Source organism: Filicampus tigris, chromosome 21 (assembly GCF_054856515.1).
Source record: "Filicampus tigris isolate MCC_2025a chromosome 21, RoL_Ftig_1.0, whole genome shotgun sequence".
NCBI classification, from domain to species: domain Eukaryota; kingdom Metazoa; phylum Chordata; class Actinopteri; order Syngnathiformes; family Syngnathidae; genus Filicampus; species Filicampus tigris.
In genome coordinates this window covers 6,807,944-6,830,387 of record NC_141237.1, presented here as the reverse complement: position 1 = coordinate 6,830,387, position 22,444 = coordinate 6,807,944, and the positions used below count along the sequence as shown (strand labels likewise).

At 42.6% G+C, this 22,444-nt stretch overlaps 1 protein-coding gene across 1 annotated transcript in view; it reads left to right on the top strand.

Annotated features, from left to right (window-relative positions):
• Positions 1-22,234, top strand: part of tgfbr1b (transforming growth factor, beta receptor 1 b) — a 28,241-nt gene extending 6,007 nt beyond the window's left edge. Inside the window, exons 2-9 of the mRNA XM_086020849.1 lie at positions 7,679-7,930; positions 8,844-9,113; positions 10,223-10,453; positions 12,306-12,473; positions 14,324-14,480; positions 15,370-15,494; positions 15,712-15,842; positions 16,473-22,234. Coding sequence (XP_085876975.1) covers positions 7,679-7,930; positions 8,844-9,113; positions 10,223-10,453; positions 12,306-12,473; positions 14,324-14,480; positions 15,370-15,494; positions 15,712-15,842; positions 16,473-16,598 — 1,460 coding nt within the window. The 3' untranslated portion in view covers positions 16,599-22,234. The remainder of the gene's footprint in view (positions 1-7,678; positions 7,931-8,843; positions 9,114-10,222; positions 10,454-12,305; positions 12,474-14,323; positions 14,481-15,369; positions 15,495-15,711; positions 15,843-16,472) is intronic.
• The last annotated feature ends 210 nt before the right edge of the window (positions 22,235-22,444 follow it).

The following is a 22,444-nucleotide window of genomic DNA, read 5'->3' as shown; positions in this document are numbered from 1 at the left end:
TTCTATGGCCGTCCTTACCCTTGTCTTTGTTCGGTTCACAAAATAAAAAAAAATCGATCTCTTAGGTTTCTGACCTGTATTCATTTTATCATTGTGTTGTTAGTGCCGATAACGCCTTCTCAGCAGTTTGCATTTCCTAAACTACTATCTCCAACAGAATTGCATTGTATACACACACCAAATGATATTTTCTCAAAATATAGTCTCAAAATGTGGTATTAATGTATCCCGAGTCATTAGCCCGGAGAAGTATTTTTTTTTTTTAATAAACAACGGGGATTGTGTCATAATCACAAAATATTGTAGGACGGCTAAATACTGTATAAAGTGCTTTTATACCTTTTACCGTATTCAAAGCACTCGCACTGTCACCTCATTTACCTTAATGTTGATGTAACATCAGGAACAACTGGGAGTTAAATCATGTTTAGAACCTGCAATTGATTTCCAGTTACCTGATGTCAAGGACAGTATCTGGTCCTCTGACCCCGTTAGAGTGTGAAACACAATTTAGTTTACACCACACTGCTCAGCTTTGGCTTTAGCAAGGACAAACAATCTTTGCAAGAGCACATCTGGTGTAGACAAAGAGCTGGACAGAATGGAAGGGTGGAATGGGGACTAGGGGCGGGGAGAATACGGTTTGTGGGGCCTTGACCTATGGAAATTACTCTCAAAGGTGAAAGGTCTTGGTGGAAGAAAGTGGGGGGGGTGCGTTAGCTTGCTCACTAACTCATTCACTACCGTGAATGATCTCAGGAATGAGATGGGGGCAGGGCAACAAGCTGTTAGGAACTACTAAAATACACAACTTGGATGTACTAAAATACACCACTTGGATGCAGGGAGCTTTCCTGTGTCACATGGCAACGAGGGCAAAACGTTAACGTTGCCGAGTGTTACGCAACCCGAATGGATGTCGGACATCCATTGACGTTTACGGTAATCATTTTAATCTGGAGTAATGATCACAATTGTTCTGATCAAAACTAAGAGCACCATTGTTTTGAACTCCGGGTCAATTTGGTTTTTCCGCCCTACAGGAAATGAGGTGCATTGGTTCCAAAGCCAAAGACTTCAGTGGCTGTGATGTGAGCTGGGCGAGAGTACAGCAGGGAATGGTGTTAAATTTAGGATAGGTGTTTGAAATGTCATACGTTGCACTTCTTGCAGATGCCAGGGAAGCAAAGCATTGAACATTAAGAATTCTTTTTAAGTGCCTCCTGTCAAAATTGGGCTTTTAAGTTTTCGAAAGAACGCTTGAAAGAGGACTTTGTTCCTCTGACTCGTCTCCCCTTGCCAGTCTCTTGGAACGTTTTCTCCTTCAAAACAATCTACCGTCTAATTTGAAAAGATAGGGCATCTACGTTTCAATAGTTAATCAACATTCAAAAATAAAATAAATGTAACTTTATAATGACCCAAGGACCCAAGTCCTTCCCCACATGTAGCTTGTGCAATATTCTGTGGCGTAATCAGCGTTATTCATCCAGCCACGCTTCAAGATAAACTCTGGTGACTTTTTAAACAATGACTGGACTACACAGCATTTATTCAGAGGTAATTCAGTGACTGCCTCAGATACTTAAAGGCTTTTTGTCTGTGTTGGCCCTTGGACTGCATGTGTAATGATACTGTTAAGGGTTGGTGGAATTAAATTCATATTGATTCATGAAATATGAAACATAAGACACTTTTTTTTCTCTCTCTTTCTCTCCCGCTCTTTCCTTCAAGGCCTTGTCTTTTAATTTCAAGAGCCTCAAGGGGATGCTGGAGACAACTGTTAGCAAGAGTGGCATTAGGTTTATTGATGTGTGGACAGAATTATTGAGATACACCGCCTAGTCAATAAAAAAAAATAAAAACATATTCAAGAGTTGTTGCTAGACACGTTATTTCACCCTGGGTTTTAATACTTCCTTTCAGCAAGTTAAATGCTTCGAATATTCTATTTTCACCCCATATAAGTGGTTTTGATGTTTTGAGAAAGGTGGAAATTCATCATCCCCAATTTACATAAAATGACTTTTTGTCTGAGGGTTTCACACAATACCGTACTTTTCAGACTATAAGGTGCACCGTATTATAAGGCACAGTCTCAATAAACAGGTTTATTTTGGGAAATTTCCATACTGGGATATAAAGTGCACCGGGTTATAAGGCGCATTACTGCACATTAAGGGAAACAAACCAGTACAGCAAATAGGTCAAACTTTATTCAACCTCAATTCGACATCCATACATAAGGCACACCTGATTATAAGGCGCACTGTCGATTTTTGTGAAAATCAAAGGATTTTAAGTGTGTCTTACAGTCTGAAAAATACGGTACTTGTATCCTATCGAGTGAATCTCGGGGTGACATTGTCTACATTTTTTGTGCTTCCCGAGTATGTACTGTGTATGGTTTCGTAGTTTGACTGCATAACCTAGCGTTTGTTACATGGCTATGAAAGTTACTATAGAAATCTACTTTATTAGGGGTACTATTTTTAAGGGAAAACTACTGGTTACATTACTATTGGAATTAGATTTTTGTTTTTTTCATTAAATGTACATAGGACATTACATTTCCATCCCGCAGACTACAACCAGTATAGCAAGTTAAACAATGTCATGCCCTCAAAACCTTTTATATGGTGTATCGGACGGTGGGTTTGGAACTGTAGAGGAAAGTAAATCAGTTTTTAGGAACTGTGTGTACAGGAGGTTGTTTTTGCTGGGTGGAGCCAGCAGTAATTGCCACAGGAATCTAAGCCGGAAGCATCGCTTGCCAAATGCCCTGTAAATGATGATTCCCATGAGTCACTAAACGAGTGACTAAAGAGGAAACAAGATTTGTTTGGCTGGGGGAAAAAACAGTATCCACAAAATCCTCCGTTCTTATTTTGGTGACTATGGTTACTGCATTTGGTGTACCTTACACGTTCTAAAAATTAATAAAGGTACTTTTTCTTTGCGTGTGCTGGTTCCATTTCGTAGTCGAGTCTCTCGGTCATTACATTTCCTATAGTCCATGTTACCCTTGACGTGTAATTTGAACGGCTCGGAAATCCTTTGCATAACGCAAACAACATACGCGGGTCAGGCTAGTCATCAAGGTAATATAAATGCCATGCTAACTATGCTACAGCATCGTAGCAGTTAGTTTTGCTCCACTTGATATGGTTGGCAGACATAAATATAAATATGTACGTTTTGTGCCGGAGAGACGAACTACGAGAGCGAGCTGCAAAGTGACTTCCATGACATAGTTTAAGTTACCGTAATATATAAATGAGGTATTCACTCGGATGGCCGACTTTATGTTGCCAACGTGGTTCTCATCCGTACTTACAACATCCTTAGGGGCTTGCAACTTTCAAGCCTGAGCTGTATTTCTCTTTTCAGTATGACACTGTCAACATTCACACCTACAGTCTACTGCCACTTGTGGTCTAAAGTGAACCCTCACTGTCGGCGGTAATCATTTGTTCCTGCCTAAATGTGTGTTTCCCCCCCCTCCATTGTTGGGAAAAGGCGATATAGCATCGGGCACTTAAAAGACAGGCGGAGAAAAGCTGTGATGGGAACTTGATGTGGCAGAAGGGAGAGATTTTCGGAGAAGCTCCACTTTAGCTTTTACTACTCGAGGATGTCGAGATAAATGCGGTTCAGCTGCTGACGATAGCTTTAGGTTCCATTGTTGCCTGGCTACCACAATGTTCGCACTGTCAAATTGCTCATGCGGAAAAGACAAAATAGTAGTAGGAAAGGTCCGCGAGCATCCAAAGTGTGAGCCGTCATAGTGTTTGTGCACTTGATGTCGTAAATGTGTGCGAGTTGAAAATGCAGTCGTGAAGTCAATCGGAAATAAGGTGATAATAAATTAGAAGGCAACTGCTTGATTATGCAACTGCTTCACAGCATTCATCTTACCTCAGGCTATCGCTGCCCGGTGACTGTAGCGTTTGTGTCAGCTGTGTCACGTCAGATCTTTTCCATTCAACACTCAAGACCCGCTGCCCGGGAAAGCAACTGACGTTGCCGTGCATTGTCCAACAATTGTGTGGACGGGGATGAGAGATTTTCTCCCATTACTCCTGGACAATCAAACTTTTGCAAAACATTCATGTTCCGCATCCACAGATGCAGTTCTAACAGCAATGTGTATTTTGAACATTGGGCCTACTGTAACACAATCTTATCCCTACCGTATTTGTGATTCCTATTAAAGTTAAGAGGGTCGTATTTTCCGCAGGCTGGCAAAGCCTGGGAAAGTCGTTTGGGCCATTCCTTTTCCTTACAACAGCCTTTTAATCGTCTGAAAATGCAAACGTTTGAAAGTGTCAGACATCGCGGGGATTGGAGAATTGACATCTTTTATAATGCTGTTGTTGTTAGAATCTACTCTAAAATCCGGGGTCCGCATAGTCTCATTACAAATTGGTGGCTACCAGAGGGTGCGTGAGCTGCTTCTTCTTTTCTATATTGTTCGGCATTAACACGAGTCAATAAATGGTGTGATCCCTTACACAATAGACTACACGATATCCATCTTTTATTAGTTATGTCTCATTGAGGCGTAACAATTGCTCGTGAATACGAAGCTTTATTATCATCAATTTACGGGTAATTGTAAATGGACTTTAAGAAGAGGCAATCTAATCACACAATTTCTCAGAAAGTGAAGAAGCCTTGGGAGCAATGTCGCAGATTTTGGTCCACGCTTTGTTTGTTTAGTCTGTCTCTCTAACTGGCGTCATTCAAAGCTTTGTCTTAGATTAAGTCAACTGTATTGAAACTGAGACTGGCCTTGTCTGTCTGCCATTTCATATTTCTTTAAGGACTTCAACTTTGCAACTTGGGATTGACCGTTCAATTCCCTCTATAGGAAAAAAAAAAAGAAAGCTGTAGACAAATAAATGGCGGGAACATGTTGGAGGGATACTAGTCGACTTCCAAATTACTGTCCAGGTCTTTTTTTTTTTTTCTTTTTGTGTAAATGTTATCAAATTACTGCTTCAGTATGATTCAAGCAGTTGTGTTTTATTGACAGTATCACTTCTCGAAATTTGACCCATTGCATAAATTTAAGAAAAATGCTTCCACTAGTTTGCTGCCGTTTTGTTTTACACAGAACTCCGTAAGCTGGGAGCATTCACAGGTGATTCTTACTTGGCATTAAGCGGAAGTTATTTTGCTGTCTAGACTGGTGTCTGCGCATGCTTGTCTCTTGACAGACAGAATTCTCTGTCCTGAGGTTGAGTCAGAGTAGATCAGTGTCATCTGGCTTTTATTTAGCTGTCTGTTGGCTTGAGTCTTTTTCCAACAACCCGCCCATAACATGCAGCACATGGGCACTCAAATACTTTCAAACTGCCTGTCTGGACTCCACCCACAACACAAGTTCATTTGCAGGAGACGGAAGTCTGCTGGCGGATGAAATCATTCCTTGACTGCCAACATGTTTCTTTTTTACACATTTTCTTGCAGCACCGCAGATGTCGTACCAGAATTCCGCTACTGTCCTCTTCAAACGGTTTCTGTCAGTGACTATATATCACAGCCGGTGGGTCTGTCAGGTTAATTATTGAAAGATCTTGTCGTAGTAGATGTGTTGTTTTGTTTTAACCTAGTCAGCCATGACTGATATATCATCGAGCTACTGTCTACGCTGCGCTAGGGGGAAGGACACTTTAAGTATAATGAATAAATGAGGACATGTCGACATTAATTCAGTACACACAAAAAAGACACCCAATGGTGTTGTGTGCGTTGCAAAGGAGCCATCAAAAGATGGTCCAGTTAAAGCTTCGCCACTCTCCATTGTATCCGCTGAAAAGCTTCTCAAACTGGGGCTGAACTGCGGTGGGGGACATAACGTTTTCTTGCCAGTCAGCAATTTTGCTATGCAGCTCCATTATCAATTGGTGAGCCACGGGCAAGGTGGTGGCAATGATATCCATTCAAAAACCGCAAAGCTTAAGCTGTCAAATACAGTGGCCCCACATCTGTTTGAAAGATACCTGAAACGAAAATGGGAGACGAAATGGAAGCATGTAGTGACTTCCGGGACAAGCGTTTATACTTTGTATTAGGCTGTAAAATTTTTAGTTGAGAGGAGACTTGAGAGCTGGAAGACACAGACTGCCGAAGCACAATAGAGACTGTGGAGTATAATTTTGCAGCGTGACAGGGGGGGGCTTGTGTTAACCTGTGTTTATTTCTGTCATGCAATTGTGTCATTAAGTCATCTGCGATGACAAATCTGAAAAGTTGACGTTAAACCAGTGCGGTTGTGTTGGTCACTCAATCACATTAAGCATGTCCAAAGTGTTGGCTTGGACGGACGGGGGTCTGGACTCGCATCAAACCGTTCCATCTTCTCCACTTCCACATTCTGGAGATGCCCTGTGATGATATTAATCATTGATTATTTTGCTATACATTACAAAATCGTCAGCTGATGTCGTCATGCTTCCGCTTGCACTTCCTCCCCATTCCACCAATAGATAAAAAAAGCCAAGTCCTATATCTTGTTTTTATTGGTGTCTTTATTATTCTTTCTGCCCCTTTGTCTGTCTTGTTCTGTTGTGTTGTTTTTGCAACCCTCAACCAATATCCTATGTTCTTTTACACGGCAAACACGTATTTTAAAGTGTTATTTATTTATGAAAGAAGGCCATTTGATTTTTGTTTTGAAAAGCCAATGTTAAAAAAAGGTTTGGGCTGCAAAGTTAAGTCAGTCTTTGTCCTGAGTGTACTCCACTGGGAAATAAGGGCACTTGAATCCTGCCAAGTTAAAGTGCCGCACTCACAAAGAAGTTTTGGTAGTAACTGCTGCGAAAAAATCTAATTGCAGTAGTTGCGGATGAATCTATCCTGCGGTCTCTTTGTTTTATAAGCCCATTGTGGGCTCTTCTGTGTTTTCAATTGGTATTTTTCGGACAATAAGGCACACCGGATTATAAGGCGCAATCTCAATGAACAGGTCTACTTTTGGAAATGTCCTTAAATAGGGTGCACTGAGTTATAAGGTGCACCGGGTTATAAGGTACATTACCGTATGTTAAGTGTAACAAACCAGTACGGCAAATAAGTCAAACTTTATTCAACTTCAGTTCGACATCCATACATAAGGGGGACCTGATTATAAATCCCACTGTCAAATGTTGATCAAATTAAGGATTTTATTTATGCTTTATACTCTGAAAAATACGGTACTTTGAAAATGACTTTTCATTTCCATATACAGTAGTGGCAGCTTCATATCATTTCCTTCTCGTGGATGATTGAAAAACAGCAAAGCAGATCCTATCAGATCCTTGTACTTTAAAAAAAGGAGTTTAGTGCACTCCAAATGACAGACAGCAACTGCCTGTGTGTCCGTGTGACGGTGGAAGACTGCGAGTCGCAGCAAACATTCCGAAGAAGTGCGGTGTAAGTGCAATTTTAGTGACGTATCGTCTCATTCCGTCAGGGAGTTTAGTTTCCATGCCCTAATGCTCGCAAAAACGCACTTGTGGTTGTGCAGCGCTCGATCCTGGAATACAGAATGTTGGTTTATGTTCACAGAACATTCATGCAACTTTTTAACGTGGGTATCTCGTGCCGAACAAACGTGGCGTCTTGTCTTGCAATATAATATGTTGAGAGCGTTCACTTGTAACTTTCTCCTTCCTTCTTTTCCCTCCAGCCCTCCAATGTCACTGTGAGCGCTGCAGTGCCAACTCGAGCTGCACAACAGATGGCGTCTGTTTCGTCAATATCCGCAAGACAGGCAACCGGTTGACGACGGAGCTGCGCCAGTGTGTTCCCGAAAAAGAGCTGTTCCCGCGGGATCGACCCTTCATCTGTGCCCCATCCTTCAAGCATGACACGGGCCTTTATCCCATTTGCTGTACCACCGATTATTGCAACAAGGACCCTGACCTCACCGTTTTCCCTGGTGAGAGCGCACATAATTCTTTGATTATTTTCTGAAGGAACTTGCACTGTCAGTTTTTTCCCCAGAAGACTTCGGCTGAGTTTTATCGCTAATGCCTCTAGTGTACCCTTCCTACATGGCTTATTGTAGTCCAAGACAATTACATATTCAATCGTTTTTAAATGAATTTGAAAAAAATCGTTCACCTTTTTTTCCGATTTGGTTCAGTTTAGGTGACAGGATGTATGTTATCATAACTTTACTATTGACTTGAGTGCCATTCATAGTCCATTTTGGAACACCGACCTTGACGCTAGAAAATTGGACACTACCAATTTTCTGCTGAGAGTCGGAGTCCTCTTACTTCACAGTACGATCCACTCCAGTGGATATTGAATACTCTATTGTGTCTTTTTCCCTGACCTAAATCCTCAGTTTAATGTGAGCAAGTCCTAATTACACCTAAGATTTCTTTCAACCAAACTTGAGGAGTGGGCACAGATAACCTCAGCGCCCAGGAGGATACATCACGAGCCTTTTTCTTGTTTTTTTTTTAATGTATTTTTTGTCTCAAAAGCAGACTACTTCAATGATGTCTAATGTGACAGCGAGGCATCAGGGGCTATTCAATTTCCTGGAAACTAACATGGTTTGAAATTGCTTTCCGAGCTGTTGTATTCTTTCGGACGGCTCTGAGGTTACCGTCATTTCCCTTATACGTTTTCCATGATGGACAAAAGTCGATTCAAGTGTCTTCCTCGATGCAGTTTTGTGCCCTTGACAAATCCCATCCCTCTCCTTAGTTTATCAAGTCTAGAAGTATTCCTTTTCTTGACGCAGGTTAACGTACCAACACAAAAGTACAAAGCAAATGGAAAACGTCCTTATTTGCTTTTGGTTTTTCCGTATCCCGTGTCTGTGTGTTTTCCCGCAGTCCCCACCGCAAAGACTCCATCTCTGGGACCTGTGGCTCTCGCCGCAGTGATTGCCGGGCCAGTGTGTATACTCTGCTTGCTGCTGGTTTTGGCATTCTATGTCTGCCACAGCCACCGGGGGCTGGGGGCCGGCGGGGCGGGGGCCCACCATCACCACCACCACCGCGTGCCCAACGAGGAGGATCCCTCCATGGAGCATCCCTTCATCACTGTTGGAACAACACTGAAGGATCTAATCTATGATATGACCACTTCAGGTTCAGGATCGGGTATGCCGCTACTCACCCACTCATTCGTGTTCTTCGTCTCACCGCCTGCGTGCTCGTAATTCTTGTTTTATACCGAATCCGGTAACGGTTGCCAAGGGCACATTTTTAATACTAAGCAGGTCAAGAGGGTGATGCTGCTTTTTTATATTATCCTTTTATGTACCCTGAATCAGAGTTTTGGATTGATTTGGACCGGTGGAGTTGCGCTTTAATCTCACATTAAATCAAGACAGTATAATAGACTCACTTGCGTTAATGCCACACACGAGGTTGGGTTAGCATTTTTTGGGGGAATTTTTTTTTTTTTGCCGCTTAATCAAGCAAATGTCTGACAATAAATTGCACCGCCGGCCACGATTGCCGTCAAAAGATGCAGTAGTTACTGATGCGGAGCAAGAAGAGTGTTATTTAAACGTTCATTCTTCATTGTCCGCAAACTGCCCTCATTGCGGAAATGCAAAGACAACTCAAAACTGAGAACAGCAGCATTTATAATGAAACGTTTTTTTTTTTTGTGCTTTGTGACCTATGGATATATAATGTTCATATAAGCATCTGTATGTATGATATACATTTACGCACACTAGATGAGCTACAAGCTAATTCAGAGCATAGTTGCGGTATTTACACTTTCTCTGTGTAGGCAAGGCTGCTCACATGCTTATTATCTGTTCTGGCTTCAGTCATCTCTCCGTGGAGAGTGTGGCACCTCTTGCATGCTGCCAAGAGAGCGCTTGGTTCCAGTCCTTCAAGCTATTTTACACCATATTGCACAATGTGTAATTGTGCGTGTGACTGGCGCAATGTGTAAATGTGAGGTGTGGGCTTTTTTTTTTTTTTTTAATTACATTTTCTCAGTCAGACTGTGTGTTTGTGTCTGTGTTTGCGTGGGGTCTCCGAGTATCAGCAGAGGATTTTAAATTAATTCTCGTGTTTGCTTCCTTCTCAGCAGTTTGCCAAATTTATGATTGAGCCATGTGAGCCGGGCAAACTTTTCTGCAGTTTAATTTCCTAGCCTGGAAATGTAATAAGACATGACATTTTTCCCTTTTTTTTTTTTTTTTAACCTTCAATTCCATTTTTTCAAGGCCATCCGCTTTTATCCACAGGCTTGCCACTTCTTGTCCAGAGAACCATCGCCAGGACGATCATCCTCCAGGAGAGCATCGGGAAGGGGCGTTTTGGGGAGGTGTGGCGAGGTAAATGGCGCGGCGAGGAAGTGGCCGTGAAGATTTTCTCCTCCCGGGAGGAGCGGTCTTGGTTCCGAGAGGCTGAGATCTACCAAACGGTGATGCTGCGACATGAGAACATTTTGGGCTTCATCGCCGCGGACAACAAAGGTGAGCTATTCCAAGGGTGCGCTTGTATGCTAGTCTTGAGGCGCTTACGTGTGGAAGATCAAGTTCAGCATCCGGGATCGATGCACAGGAACAGTATTACTATTTCAGAGGAAAGCAAATGTTGAAAGTTTGAGAGGGTACCTCAAAGTGTAGCAATCAATCCACGGCGCCTTAAAATAGTTCTCGTATAATGCGTTCATCTGCAAACGCGTGCGTTGGCAGCCTGAATACAGGTGAGCCTTGAGATTTCAGCGTACAAAGGGAACTGTTGCTTAAGGTGAAGTCGTGCAGGCGGTTGTTCGGTGCGATCGGGCAGACTGCGAGACAGTGTGGAGGAGTAAAACTCCCCAGTGAAGATGCAGCAGACGTTAACAGACTGTTAAACATCCGCAAAACACACAGGCACAAACATAGATACGGCATGCAGCAGCGCGCGTCTTCTCCTGTGCGTTTTTTTCCGATGACAGAATTCTGAAACAAAAGATGCGATGCGGCGCACGAACTCAGGTCTACATCGAGAAGGAACTGTCGCAGTGCAGAGCTATGTAATAACGGCTTATTATTCCCTCCACTGACTGCCCATGTAAATGGGCCTTTGGGACAATGAAAGAAAAGAGAGAAAACATTTAGTGTCTTTAAGGCTGAGTATTTTGGTACATCGGACATTTTTATGATTAGTTAACCAGTCAAAAAAACAACAACAACAACAAAAAAGACCAACTTGCATGCTATGATGTATTACATGTCAAATTTTACAAGCAAAAAATGCTTTCTACCGGCGGAGCCAAATCAGAAGATAGCTTTAGGCTACGTGCCAGCTATCGGGTCCTTGTGTTTAATCCCGTCAATTGTGTATTACACTGTTAGACGCTAATGTTTTTTTTATTCAGCGGCCAAGTGTAGTGAGAATACCAAGTGAGCACATCTGTTGCAGAAAAGCGATCGACCTCCAATTCATTCGCATTTTATCCCCCACGCACACAACAACATATGTTGTGATGATATCCTAGAATTGTATTATTATGACAATATTAACTTATTCACTGACGGACGTTGTCAGACCCTCTTTTACCCGAAGGTTTGAAAAAGATGTGGAAAAAATATATAAACAAATTCCTGGGATTGAACGTCTGGACTGTGAAAAGACATAAATATGTCCTTGGCAGTGAATGAGTTAAATGTACATTTTGAATGAATGAAAGGTTCGAATTTATGCAATGCTACAAATCCATCATCCACTACCAGTATGTCGAAACAAAACAAAACCCTTTTTTTTTTCTCTTAACTTTAATGACACAACGATGAGGGACTTATAAAAGTTTACGTGTCAAATTTGACGTTACCGTTATAAAATATCAAATCAATTGAAACAACCTGCTACTTTGACAGCAAGTGACAATGGTAGCTTAGCATTCGACCACGTTTTCTAGCCAACCCGTGGCTGCACTAAACTCCTGGCTCACCTTATTCGAATCTTTGGCTAGCATTGCACTGAAATGCTCCGTTGGAACAGTCTGGACTCGCCTCCGGCTTCCTCTTTCATCTCCTGACGTTTATTGGCAGTCGGCAAACAACTTTCGGTGCGGATTACCGCCACCCACGTCTGCTACGGCTTTGAGTTAATGCTTTGATGCTGCTTCAAGTAAGATCATGCGAGGCATGCTTACGTCGCCGGGCAACTTTTGCGAGGCATTTTCCCCCGAAAACTTCACTCTGATTTCAAATTGTCAGTGGTTCTCAAACCGAGCCTTGGGGATTCTCACAAGACTTACGTAACTGAAATGAACTACACAATTATTGTTGCTTTCTAATTGTGTGAATACATCTCGTCTGTTGTTCTCGCTCTCTGCAGATAATGGGACCTGGACTCAACTGTGGCTGGTGTCAGACTACCATGAGCACGGCTCTCTGTTTGACTACCTTAACCGCTACACGGTCACCGTCGAAGGCATGATCAAGCTGTCTCTGTCCACCGCTAGTGGCCTGGCCCACCTCCATATGGAAATTGTTGGCACTCAAGGTGAGCATAACCATGAATATCAATGGAAGTGTTCTTACCTTGCATTTAACTTGACTTGACTATTCAAATGGCTCTGAAATAGAACGCCCTCATTCAAATGGGTGGCAAAATGAACGCTTAGCGAATAACAATGCTCCAAAACCTTTTTCAAGGCAGCAAGGCTGTTGAATGCCTATATACACTTTCCACCAAGCCCGCTGGGAGAAAATGAAAATAACTCCAAATAGCATCAGTTTTTACCCATTACCCATGTCGAAAAAACCCGCCTGAGCTTCTGCAACGCGCAACGCGGGAAGGCAATCTTGAACTTGCCTGAGGCTAAAAGCTGCAAACCGGAGAGCCGCTCCGACTCTCCAAAGACCTGTTTTGTTTTTGGGTGCAGTGCTTCACGGCGCAACATTCTCAAATGTGAACTGTGGCAAAGTAGAAACGCGGAAAGCAAAATAATTTTTCGGCGCGTTTTAAATATCGTGCGTTTAATATATCTCGCACTCCCCGGCGGCTTTAAATGAGCTCAACGCAGCAGCAAATGCGCAACATATTATACCATGTCATGATTTGCCGGCCTGTCAAACATACGTACACCCTCACTATTTGATGAGACCACATTTGCATTGCAAGTCAGGTCAGTTTATGATGACGCCAAGGAAAACCGACGCAAGCAATTTGGCCGCTGTATTGTCGCTCCCCACATGGCGTCCTACACCGAGAAGGATCGTTTACTTGCGGAAAACATTCAAGACACTTGCCAATCGTTCCGGTCGTGGATGTCCTCGCAATTTTAGTTCACTCCAAGGTCAGGCAGAGCACTTAAATTAAGAGCTACATGTTGGACTCAGAATGTTAAGCACTGCACACGTTTGCCAGGAGTATCGTGTACATTAGCGATAACAGCGTGTGGAAAACAAGCCCAGGGTCAAAAGGAAGTACTGCAACAAACAACAAAGTTGTATAACACTTGCTCAGGTTTTATGTACAAGTAGAGATAAAACCTCTTTCATTATTGTAGACAAGCTAGGGTAGAAATGTGAGGACCGGTGTTGTTTTTGGCAGGCATTTTAGATTTAGTCTTAGTCTTTTGGACGAAAATGCTTATTAGTTTTCGTCACATTTAGTCATTCCGATTAGTGATAGTGAAGTCTAGTTTTAGTCAACGAAAACTCTAAAAGGTTTTAGTCTAGTTTCAGTCGACGAAAATTCAAAAAGGTTTTGGTCCATTTTAGTTAAAAATAGGCATACAAAGTTTCGTACATTTTTTAACTGATTCGTAAAAAAAAAAAAAGGTAAGTACTTTGGCGGCTAGCCGCATTGCTAAGGCTGAGACGTCATTCAATATTGGTGAAATAAAAAAACGCGTGGATATGCGTTTATTATTGTACACACACACCCCAACGTGGACCAACCGGTCCGTGGTAGAAAAATGGTTGGGGACCACTGCCTTAATCTACTTTTAATATTCGACTTTACACACAACAAGCGAATGAATTGACGTTAGCCTTGACGTTAGCTCAACCAAAAAAACTTGCATTGCAATTTTTTTGAAAGACAAATTACATATACAATAGGAAGGGATGTCATCTGTTTTGACGGACCACACGCTAACAATTTCGCCCCGTCCCGTCTCGTCACCGAAAATTCATGTACGTCACGTCATGTTTTCGTCGTCAAAGAGCCACGTTTAGCTCGCCGTCGTCTCATTATCGTCAAAAAAAGGGGCGTTAACGAAATACTTTCGCCATCCTTGACGAAAGCAACACCGGTGAGGACATGCATTTCCAATCAGCTGTGTTTCCTAATTGATCGGGTTTCAGCTCGTGAATTCTACGTCTTGGCTCGCCGACTTTCCGCAGGTAAGCCGGCGATTGCTCACCGAGACCTGAAGTCAAAGAACATCCTGGTGAAGAAGAACGGAACCTGCTGCATTGCAGATTTAGGTCTGGCCGTCCGGCATGACTCAGCCACGGACACCATTGACATCGCTCCGAATCACAGAGTGGGAACCAAAAGGTACCACTTAATAACTTACAAGTGTTTTTGTTTCTTTACTCTTGTCACTTTCGCTCCAGAATCAATGGCGGAACTCGAGCGTCACTTCGCAGCCCAAACCGTTGGAGACAATTGACAGATGAGGTCACTCGGGCTCTCAAGATATTAAGCTCGACTCATTCCCGCATATACAATGCAGTGTAATTACCTGATGCTCATTAAATGTATTTCATGCGTCCAAAAGGGATTTGTTGTATTCATTAATTATATAGACAGTCATTAGACGCCACTCAAGGCTGAATTGGAGAGACAGTCAACCCCGGCCTATTTGCGTTTTGCTATTTACACATTTTCCTCTTTGCGTTAATGGCATGTTGTTGACAAAAAAAAAAAAAAAAAAATGCAAGCACCGTTTTTTTTCCTGATTATAAATCAATTCCGAAGTGAAGAAACAGATTAAACGCAGGGATAGTTGGCACGTATCCGAAGGTTGTGTTCTGACTTGGCTCCCCAGTAGAAAGCAGTTTTACCCGTAAAATTTGACACGTAATAGTGTGTTTGTCTTTTTACTGGGTAACGAATAATAATTAAAAAAAAAAAAAAAAAATAGAAGAGAGACACGTACATTTTGTCCACCTGTGTTTTATCTGTACTTTATCGGTCGGGACATTGTGCAGATTTTGCAGTTTTACTGCTCTGGGGACAAAAGAGTCTCCGGTCCGATTTGTCACGTATCAGTGTTGAATGGTTGGCGTTCAGCTCTTTATTTCTGGCGGCCTTCTTAGTCTGGATATGTCTCGATTCTTTTTCAAGTCCCAACACAAGAGCGTTTGGTATTGGAGCTATGTGATCGTTTTCAAACAATAGATCCAAAATGGCATTCATAGCACGCCTGCGTTTTTCTTTGCAGGTACATGGCGCCAGAAGTGTTGGACGACTCCATAAACATGAAGCACTTTGAATCTTTCAAGCGAGCCGACATCTACGCCATGGGCTTGGTCTTCTGGGAGATTGCCAGTCGCTGCTCCATGGGAGGTGAGATTTCCCCCGGCGGGCTTACACTCAAATGACTGGAAGATTGACAAATTGACTGCATGAATGATGGATGGATAAATGGAACAAAGAAGTGGAATTGTTGACGCCTCCATTATTAGGGACAGGGCCAAAAAGTGTTGCAGGCACACCACAAGGGGGGAACAGCATGTAATTTGGCCGATATTTTTTTGAAATTTTTTTCTTTTTTTTCCCCCAGGAATCCATGAGGACTACCAGCTGCCGTATTATGACCTGGTTCAGTCAGATCCGTCAGTGGAGGAGATGAGAAAGGTGGTTTGCGAGCAGAAGCTTCGGCCTAACATTCCCAACCGCTGGCAGAGCTGCGAGGTAAGAAGGAGGATCCATTGTATTTCTATGATATATATTTTCCCTGAAATGAAATCGCGGATGAGATTAATCCCCCCTCTCCAAAAAAATATGGAAAAATATATATGTAAGTTCCTGGCTGCACCATGAAAAGACGCGTAAATTTGTCAATGGCAGTGAATGAGCTAATATTGCGTTAAGCAGCAAAATCCACCCGTTTTTATCCATCCCAGTGGGCGGCCATTTTGTCAGGCGCCGTCGACTGAAAACGACATCGCAGTTGCTCGGCTGAGCCGTGATTGGTCGTTACCCGAGCCCGGCACGTGACAAAATGGCCGCCCTCAGACACGGATTCAAACGGGCGAATTGTGCTTCGTAACTCATAAGTCACGAATGCAATTGTGGTCAGAACGCCGTGTTTAGACTTGTGCGGGCGCATGCAACATATGATTGTAAATATTTTCTTTTTCTTTTTTACTTTTGACTCACATAAAACTTTACCCGCGTCATTTCTCTCAAATCAGTCAAAGTTGCTTTTTTTTTTTTTTTTTTCCGGACCCCCCCCCCGTGCATATTTTTTTCTTGACCCCGATTGATCACTTTAGGTCTGACTTCGCGTGGACGTTCAACTTGGTTATTTGTCCTCCGCAGGCGTTACGTGTCATGGCTAAAATCATGCGAGAGTGCTGGTACGCCAACGGCGCCGCCCGGCTGACGGCGCTGCGTATCAAGAAGACCCTGTCCCAACTCAGCCAACAGGAGGGAATCAAAATGTAGACGGCAAACTCCCAAACACGCACGCAAACACATTTCTGACCGGCATCCATATCGTTCGCATTACATCGTGATCATCCACACTGCGATTCTCCGTTTTTTTCCTCTCCTCCGGATTGGAAGGGAAGCGCAGACAATTATTTCCCCGGTGTCCTCTCTCCCTCACCCAACGGCGAGTTTTGCATTCAGAAGCCAAGACGCCTGAGCGTTGCGCACCCTGAAATCCGCCGACGGACGGACGGACGGGCGGATAAACGGCTGAATCTGATGAAGGGCGGCAGCGCCCTTGAGGGCGTTCAAGGAAGAAGCCCTTGGCCCCCGTTTTCCTCCATGCTCCTTGACTCATTCGAGGAAGACTCTTCAAGACCCTTTTGGGCAACGGGGGTCCATCCCGGGCGGGCCTTCATCGCTTCAGGTCGACTCCACAAGCGGGTGTCACCCGAGAGACCGCTGAGCTGCCTTACATAATCACCCTCACCGCCTCATTTGTATATTAGCCTTTCATTATTCACTTCACTGGGTTGTAAGCTACTCGCATTCATTCAATATGCACCCCCCCCCTCCCCCCTCTAATGCGATGATGTCACATTAGCCCAATCCACAGAGATAATTTACAAAACACAAACGCGCATTCTTTTTAAGAACGTCATTATACAAAGTGCTCCCGCAACACTAATGCGCCGTAATCTCGGGTTCACCCTCGTTAGCTTAGCCCGACAGTGAGAAATGTTATTTTTGCCGTCAATGAGTGTCAAATGCGGAGAAATGTCCTCCAGGGTTCTTTCGCAAGCATTTTGGTCGTGCCAGGAGCAGCAAAAGGAAGTCATCGTCTGCCAGGAACGTTTGGAAAAAATGGCTTCGAAGCTCAGCCGGGACGAATCGTCATTTGAGCGTAGTTATTATTCATCGTAGATGTTGGGACGCAAGTAGCGCCGAGGACTCAAGCGCGGACCAGAAGTATTAAGACACCCTGTGCGGTCCAGTCGGAATTTTAGTGCAACATTTCTCATCCCTGCACCGATTTTTTTTTTTTCTTTTTTGCACCCGGTTTTGATTTTCCACGTGTTATTTCCCCGTCTCCCCCATGTATTGTCGTGGAGATGGAAAAGGTCAGTTTAATTTATTGTTGTCTCTTCTTTTTGAGTGGCAGGGCGTCTTTTTCTTCTTCTTTTTGAACACTTACAACTGGACACGATGACCTCATTCAGTTTCGGCAAACATGCTGCGTCATATGCAATTTACAGCCGTAGACAAACGTGTATTTTCTATACTTTGCTCAAATCACAAAACAACAACAACAATCAGCTGCCGCCATGCCTTCCAGTCCAGCTGTTACCGGAAAGTGCCAGTGCTTTAAAAAAAAAAAAAAAAAAAAAATCCTCATGCCAGCTGCTGTGCAAAGCATTTGTTCCTGGCGTGTATGCAGCTATGCGTGTGTGCGTGCGCGCTTGTGTGTGTGTGTGTGTGAGAAAAGGCCGAGCATACAGTAGCTCGCACTATGCACACCTAAAAAGTCCCGAAAGAAAGGAAAGATACGCACAACGCCAACAACAACCCAGCCTCGAGCCTTCTGGTGCCATTTCATGACCTGCCCTCTGAACACGCGAACACGCTAACGCCTCAGCAGGCGACTCAATGGACAGCTCGTCCTCCCCGGTAGAAACCGACGATCGTCCCCCCCCCCCCCCCCCCGGCGGGGCGATCAGCATCACGGAAACGTTTTCAAACGCTTCCGAGAATGATTGATGTTGCGAATGTCGTGTTCCGTTCGCGCGGCGGCGCAAAAGCGGTCATTCAAGACGGCGTCTTCTCTGTGCGACGTTTCTTTGTCAAAGTAGAATAAGCCATAGGTGAAGTTGTGTATATAATATAATATAATCGGGGTGCGGTTGCTTTGTACATTAATGAAAACCAGAATCCTTGTGAGCCTTTAGGGACCAACGATAGGATCGTTTATGTACATACGCATTAAAAAAAAAAAACGTATCAAAAGCAAATCATAAGGACAAAACCCAATGCAGTATTATAGAACAGTCCTCCAATGCGGGTTTTCAAAGACTAATTTAAGGCCGTAATCAATGAACGCTGGTCAACGCATTTTTACGACATTTTGCAACCAGAGATTTGAGTCAACATTTCGAGATGATTTTTTTTCCCCCCAGGTTTTCATAATAATAATATATAATAGTAACCGGTGGGTTTTATTTTTAGGACCATCAGAAGCTATGACAAATGACGACGCATTGCAAACTGAAAGACAAAAAAAAAAAAAAAGAAGAAAATATCTCCAAACCTGATGTGAAAGACAAAAAAAAACGATTTTTTAAATCGGCGTCCAAAATCGGTTGAGGGAAGCAAAGCCATCTCTTGATTCAAAGTTGCTGTTGACCAGTGTGATTTTGCAAGCCGGTGTCACTAGACTGTACAGCCAAAATCACATGTAGCACCTGTTTTCATCATTTGTTGGCGTCGTGTTTGTATATTCTACATTTCAATCGCGGGATATGTTTGCGTTTGCTTTTTTGTGTCGAAAGCCATTGTAATAGAGAGACCAAAACATCGATTTCAATGCAGCTTGTTACATGGGCAATCGAAATCCCACATCCATTCATGTTCACTTTGAAGCAAACCCCCGTGTTTGTCTCCACAGTTTACCCCACAAAAATTTTTGTGACGTATTGACGTGTTGCCCATTTGTCCGGCGCGCTTTCCTTTTTTTAAAGACGAGCTGCCACCGGACGTAAATATCCTCACATCGCTTCGAATCGAGTCATTCTGTTCCTTGTTGTCATTGCAAATCAAGCCTGTTATTCCCAATTGCAAAATTGGAATGGATTTTTTATTTTTTATTTTTTTTCTTCCAGAAGTCCAAACTTACCCGCCTTGTCCGTCACGCTTTCTGTCACTGATTGGTCGTTCTTCCCCGTGCTTGGTGGTTTCCTTCAAAAATCGAATCACATGTCGAAATGTTCTAATAAACCCAAATTATGCAGCCGAAATGATTCTTGATCCATGTTAGCTTCTAGATTGATCCGTCTCGGATCTGGAGAAGCAAAGTGACTGGTGTTGGTGGCAAAATTTAAAGTGGGACTGTAGCTGCGTGGCTTGTTTATTCCATTAGCAATGTCATATCTCTGGGATTATTACTTCAAACGGAAACAAAAACTGCAGCACCTCTGGTATGTCGGATAACTGTCATCCTTGTCTTAAAAGTCACCAGCAGCCTTGTACTTCTTCATTCTTTTCTTTTGTGACTGAACTGTACAAAAAACATAACATCGGGGCTCCTTGTCTTCATCCGGGCAAATTTTGACGTCCTTGATGCTTTGTTGCCTTTCTGTCTTCTCATTCCATGTGCTCTAATCTCATCGCTACAAGGGCCACACTTCACTGCAGCTTGCGGCTCAGCTCAGGTTTCACTTGACCGCAATTACTCATTCGTATTTAATTCAGAGTTACGCTGGAAACAAACGCACATGCACAAACAGGGATATAGTATGCTCGGAAAGGTTTGAACATCTAAACTCTTCTTGTTTTGATGGGACTTCCAAATATTCCGTTTTGGCCCCAAACGATGAATCGGCGCTGAACTCAAATCGTCACGAATACGCTCTGTTGGTAAAGCGTTACAAATACTATTGGTCAAAGTATTGTGAAACTGTCAAATTTAGAAATTTAAAAAAGAATTCATTTTTATCATTACATATATTTTACTTGATCGCTCGATTAATTTGTAATCGGAATTTTATCGGCATAGGCCTGAAAAAAAAAATCATAGCAGTCAGGCCCTACCTCAACTAGTTGTAAATTAAAAGGGACTTTTTAGAGCATGGTAGGGTTGCTCGATCCCGATTATTTATGGAAATAATTGAAATCAGGATTATTGAAACGATCATTTATTTTTTTAGTACAAAACAAGAAAATGTTTAAACATAACAAATATATACAAAGACAAATAAATGAAAGTTCCGATTGGACCACACAAAATGTATCAAATTAGTTATACATTTTTTAAAAAGGTGCAAATGTATAAACTCAAGTACGATTTCCTTGTGTGAACGATTATACCCGTTTTGTAGTCGTGGGGTGTAAAATGTATCAAATGAGTTATTATAAATGCTTTAAAAAGTTGCAAATGTATAAACTCAAGTATGATTTCCTTGTGTAAACGATTACACCCATTTTGTCGTCGCGGAGTGTAATAATCGTTTCGACTAATTGCACAGCCCTGCAGCATGCTCCACTTGAGTTTCGATTAAACCGATTCCAGTCTCTTAGAATGGCAAAAAAAAACAAAAAAAAAAAACATCTGTTTGCAATTCCGATGGATCAATCAGGGGATTGTGAGCCGCGTTCTCTGAGCTACTTGGTGTTTCCCAAGCCCGTCAGGTATACTGCACGTGTACTGTATGCCTTTTTCTTGGCGAGTAGCCGTTTTCCTGCTCGAAAAAGAGGGACACTCAAAACTATGCCAGCAGCTCTAGCACCTCAGACCACGCACAGCTGTGAATGTATCGAGCCAGCATCCGAGCATGTACGGCCAGTGGGAGCGCGACCTGCGTCACGACCCAAAGGTCACGGCAGCAAAAATCCGCAGCGCTGGTCGTCCTCTCATTTTTTTTTTTTTTTTTATGCAAAAACCGCCAGAGCGTCGCCCGCACAGGTCGGTCGATTTAGTGTCTGCGCTTACGTGATCCACACTGTGAAGAGGACGAGCGGCTTGGAAAAAACGGTTCAGGAAACGAGCAGGTTGTAGCCCGCCGCTCACCTACAGGGATTTCAATATTACGCAACGGGAAGGCTTGGGTTAAAAAAGTGCTCGGAAAGGCTGCAGTGAAGCGGTCGTGGCGTTAAAAGTAGCAGAAAGCTTTATTATATATGTTGTTGTTATTTTTTTTTCTCATTTAACTTTTAAAATGCCCAGACTGCACGAGATTGTCCATTCACTTTGTAGAAGTCATCCGCAAGCTGAACATCATCTTCATAATCAGTCTAACAAAAAAAAAACATTTTAAAAGAAAATACCTCCATTTTAAAGACCAATGTGTTTTACCTCACTGTAAATATAGTCTTCTATTTGTTTACTCCGATTTGTTTTGTTTCTATGAAATGCTTAAGAAATTAAAGAGAAGTTTTGTTTTCTTTCTTCTGTGGTACCGTTATTTTGTTGTTGTTTTTTTTTTTGTTGTTTTTTTTTTTTTTTTCGTCGCGCGGCATCGTGTTGTGTTTTGTGAGTCCAAACATTGACGGAACGTTTCCACTTTGCCATTCATGCTCTGTGTATTGACCCGTTTTGGTATAGTGTTGTTCCACGTGAGCTGTACAGTCAAAAGTGCTTTACAGATGTCAAGCCCCATTCTGAGCTCTGCTACAAATGCCTTGTTCAATATGCTCTTTGTCTTAAAAACAAACGGGAGGGGTTGCGGGGAAAGAAAAGAAAAAAAAAAAAAAGAAGAAGTCAAAGTGGTGTTAGAGGAGTCCTCCTCGCCACGTGACCCCTCTTGGATTTCTAAACATATTATCTTGACTTTTTTATATAGTGTGTACAGATGAATGAGAGATCATAGGAACTAGAGGACATGTTAACTTTTAACATAGCTGGAGTAGAAAATGGTGTGAATAAAGAATGTTTCACTACATCATTGGTGTTTGTTTTATTTGTCACAACAGTCTATTTGATGAATTATTTTCCACCACGAAGACTGTTTTCATTTTCACAATCAAATCATGAAATTAGTCCACCCTGTCATTATGGGGCAGCTGCCCCTTTAATGTGAGTAATTTTATGTACGTTGCCAGATGTTGTCAAGCTGAACATGTCTACTCTGTCATGTTAAAATATCGATATG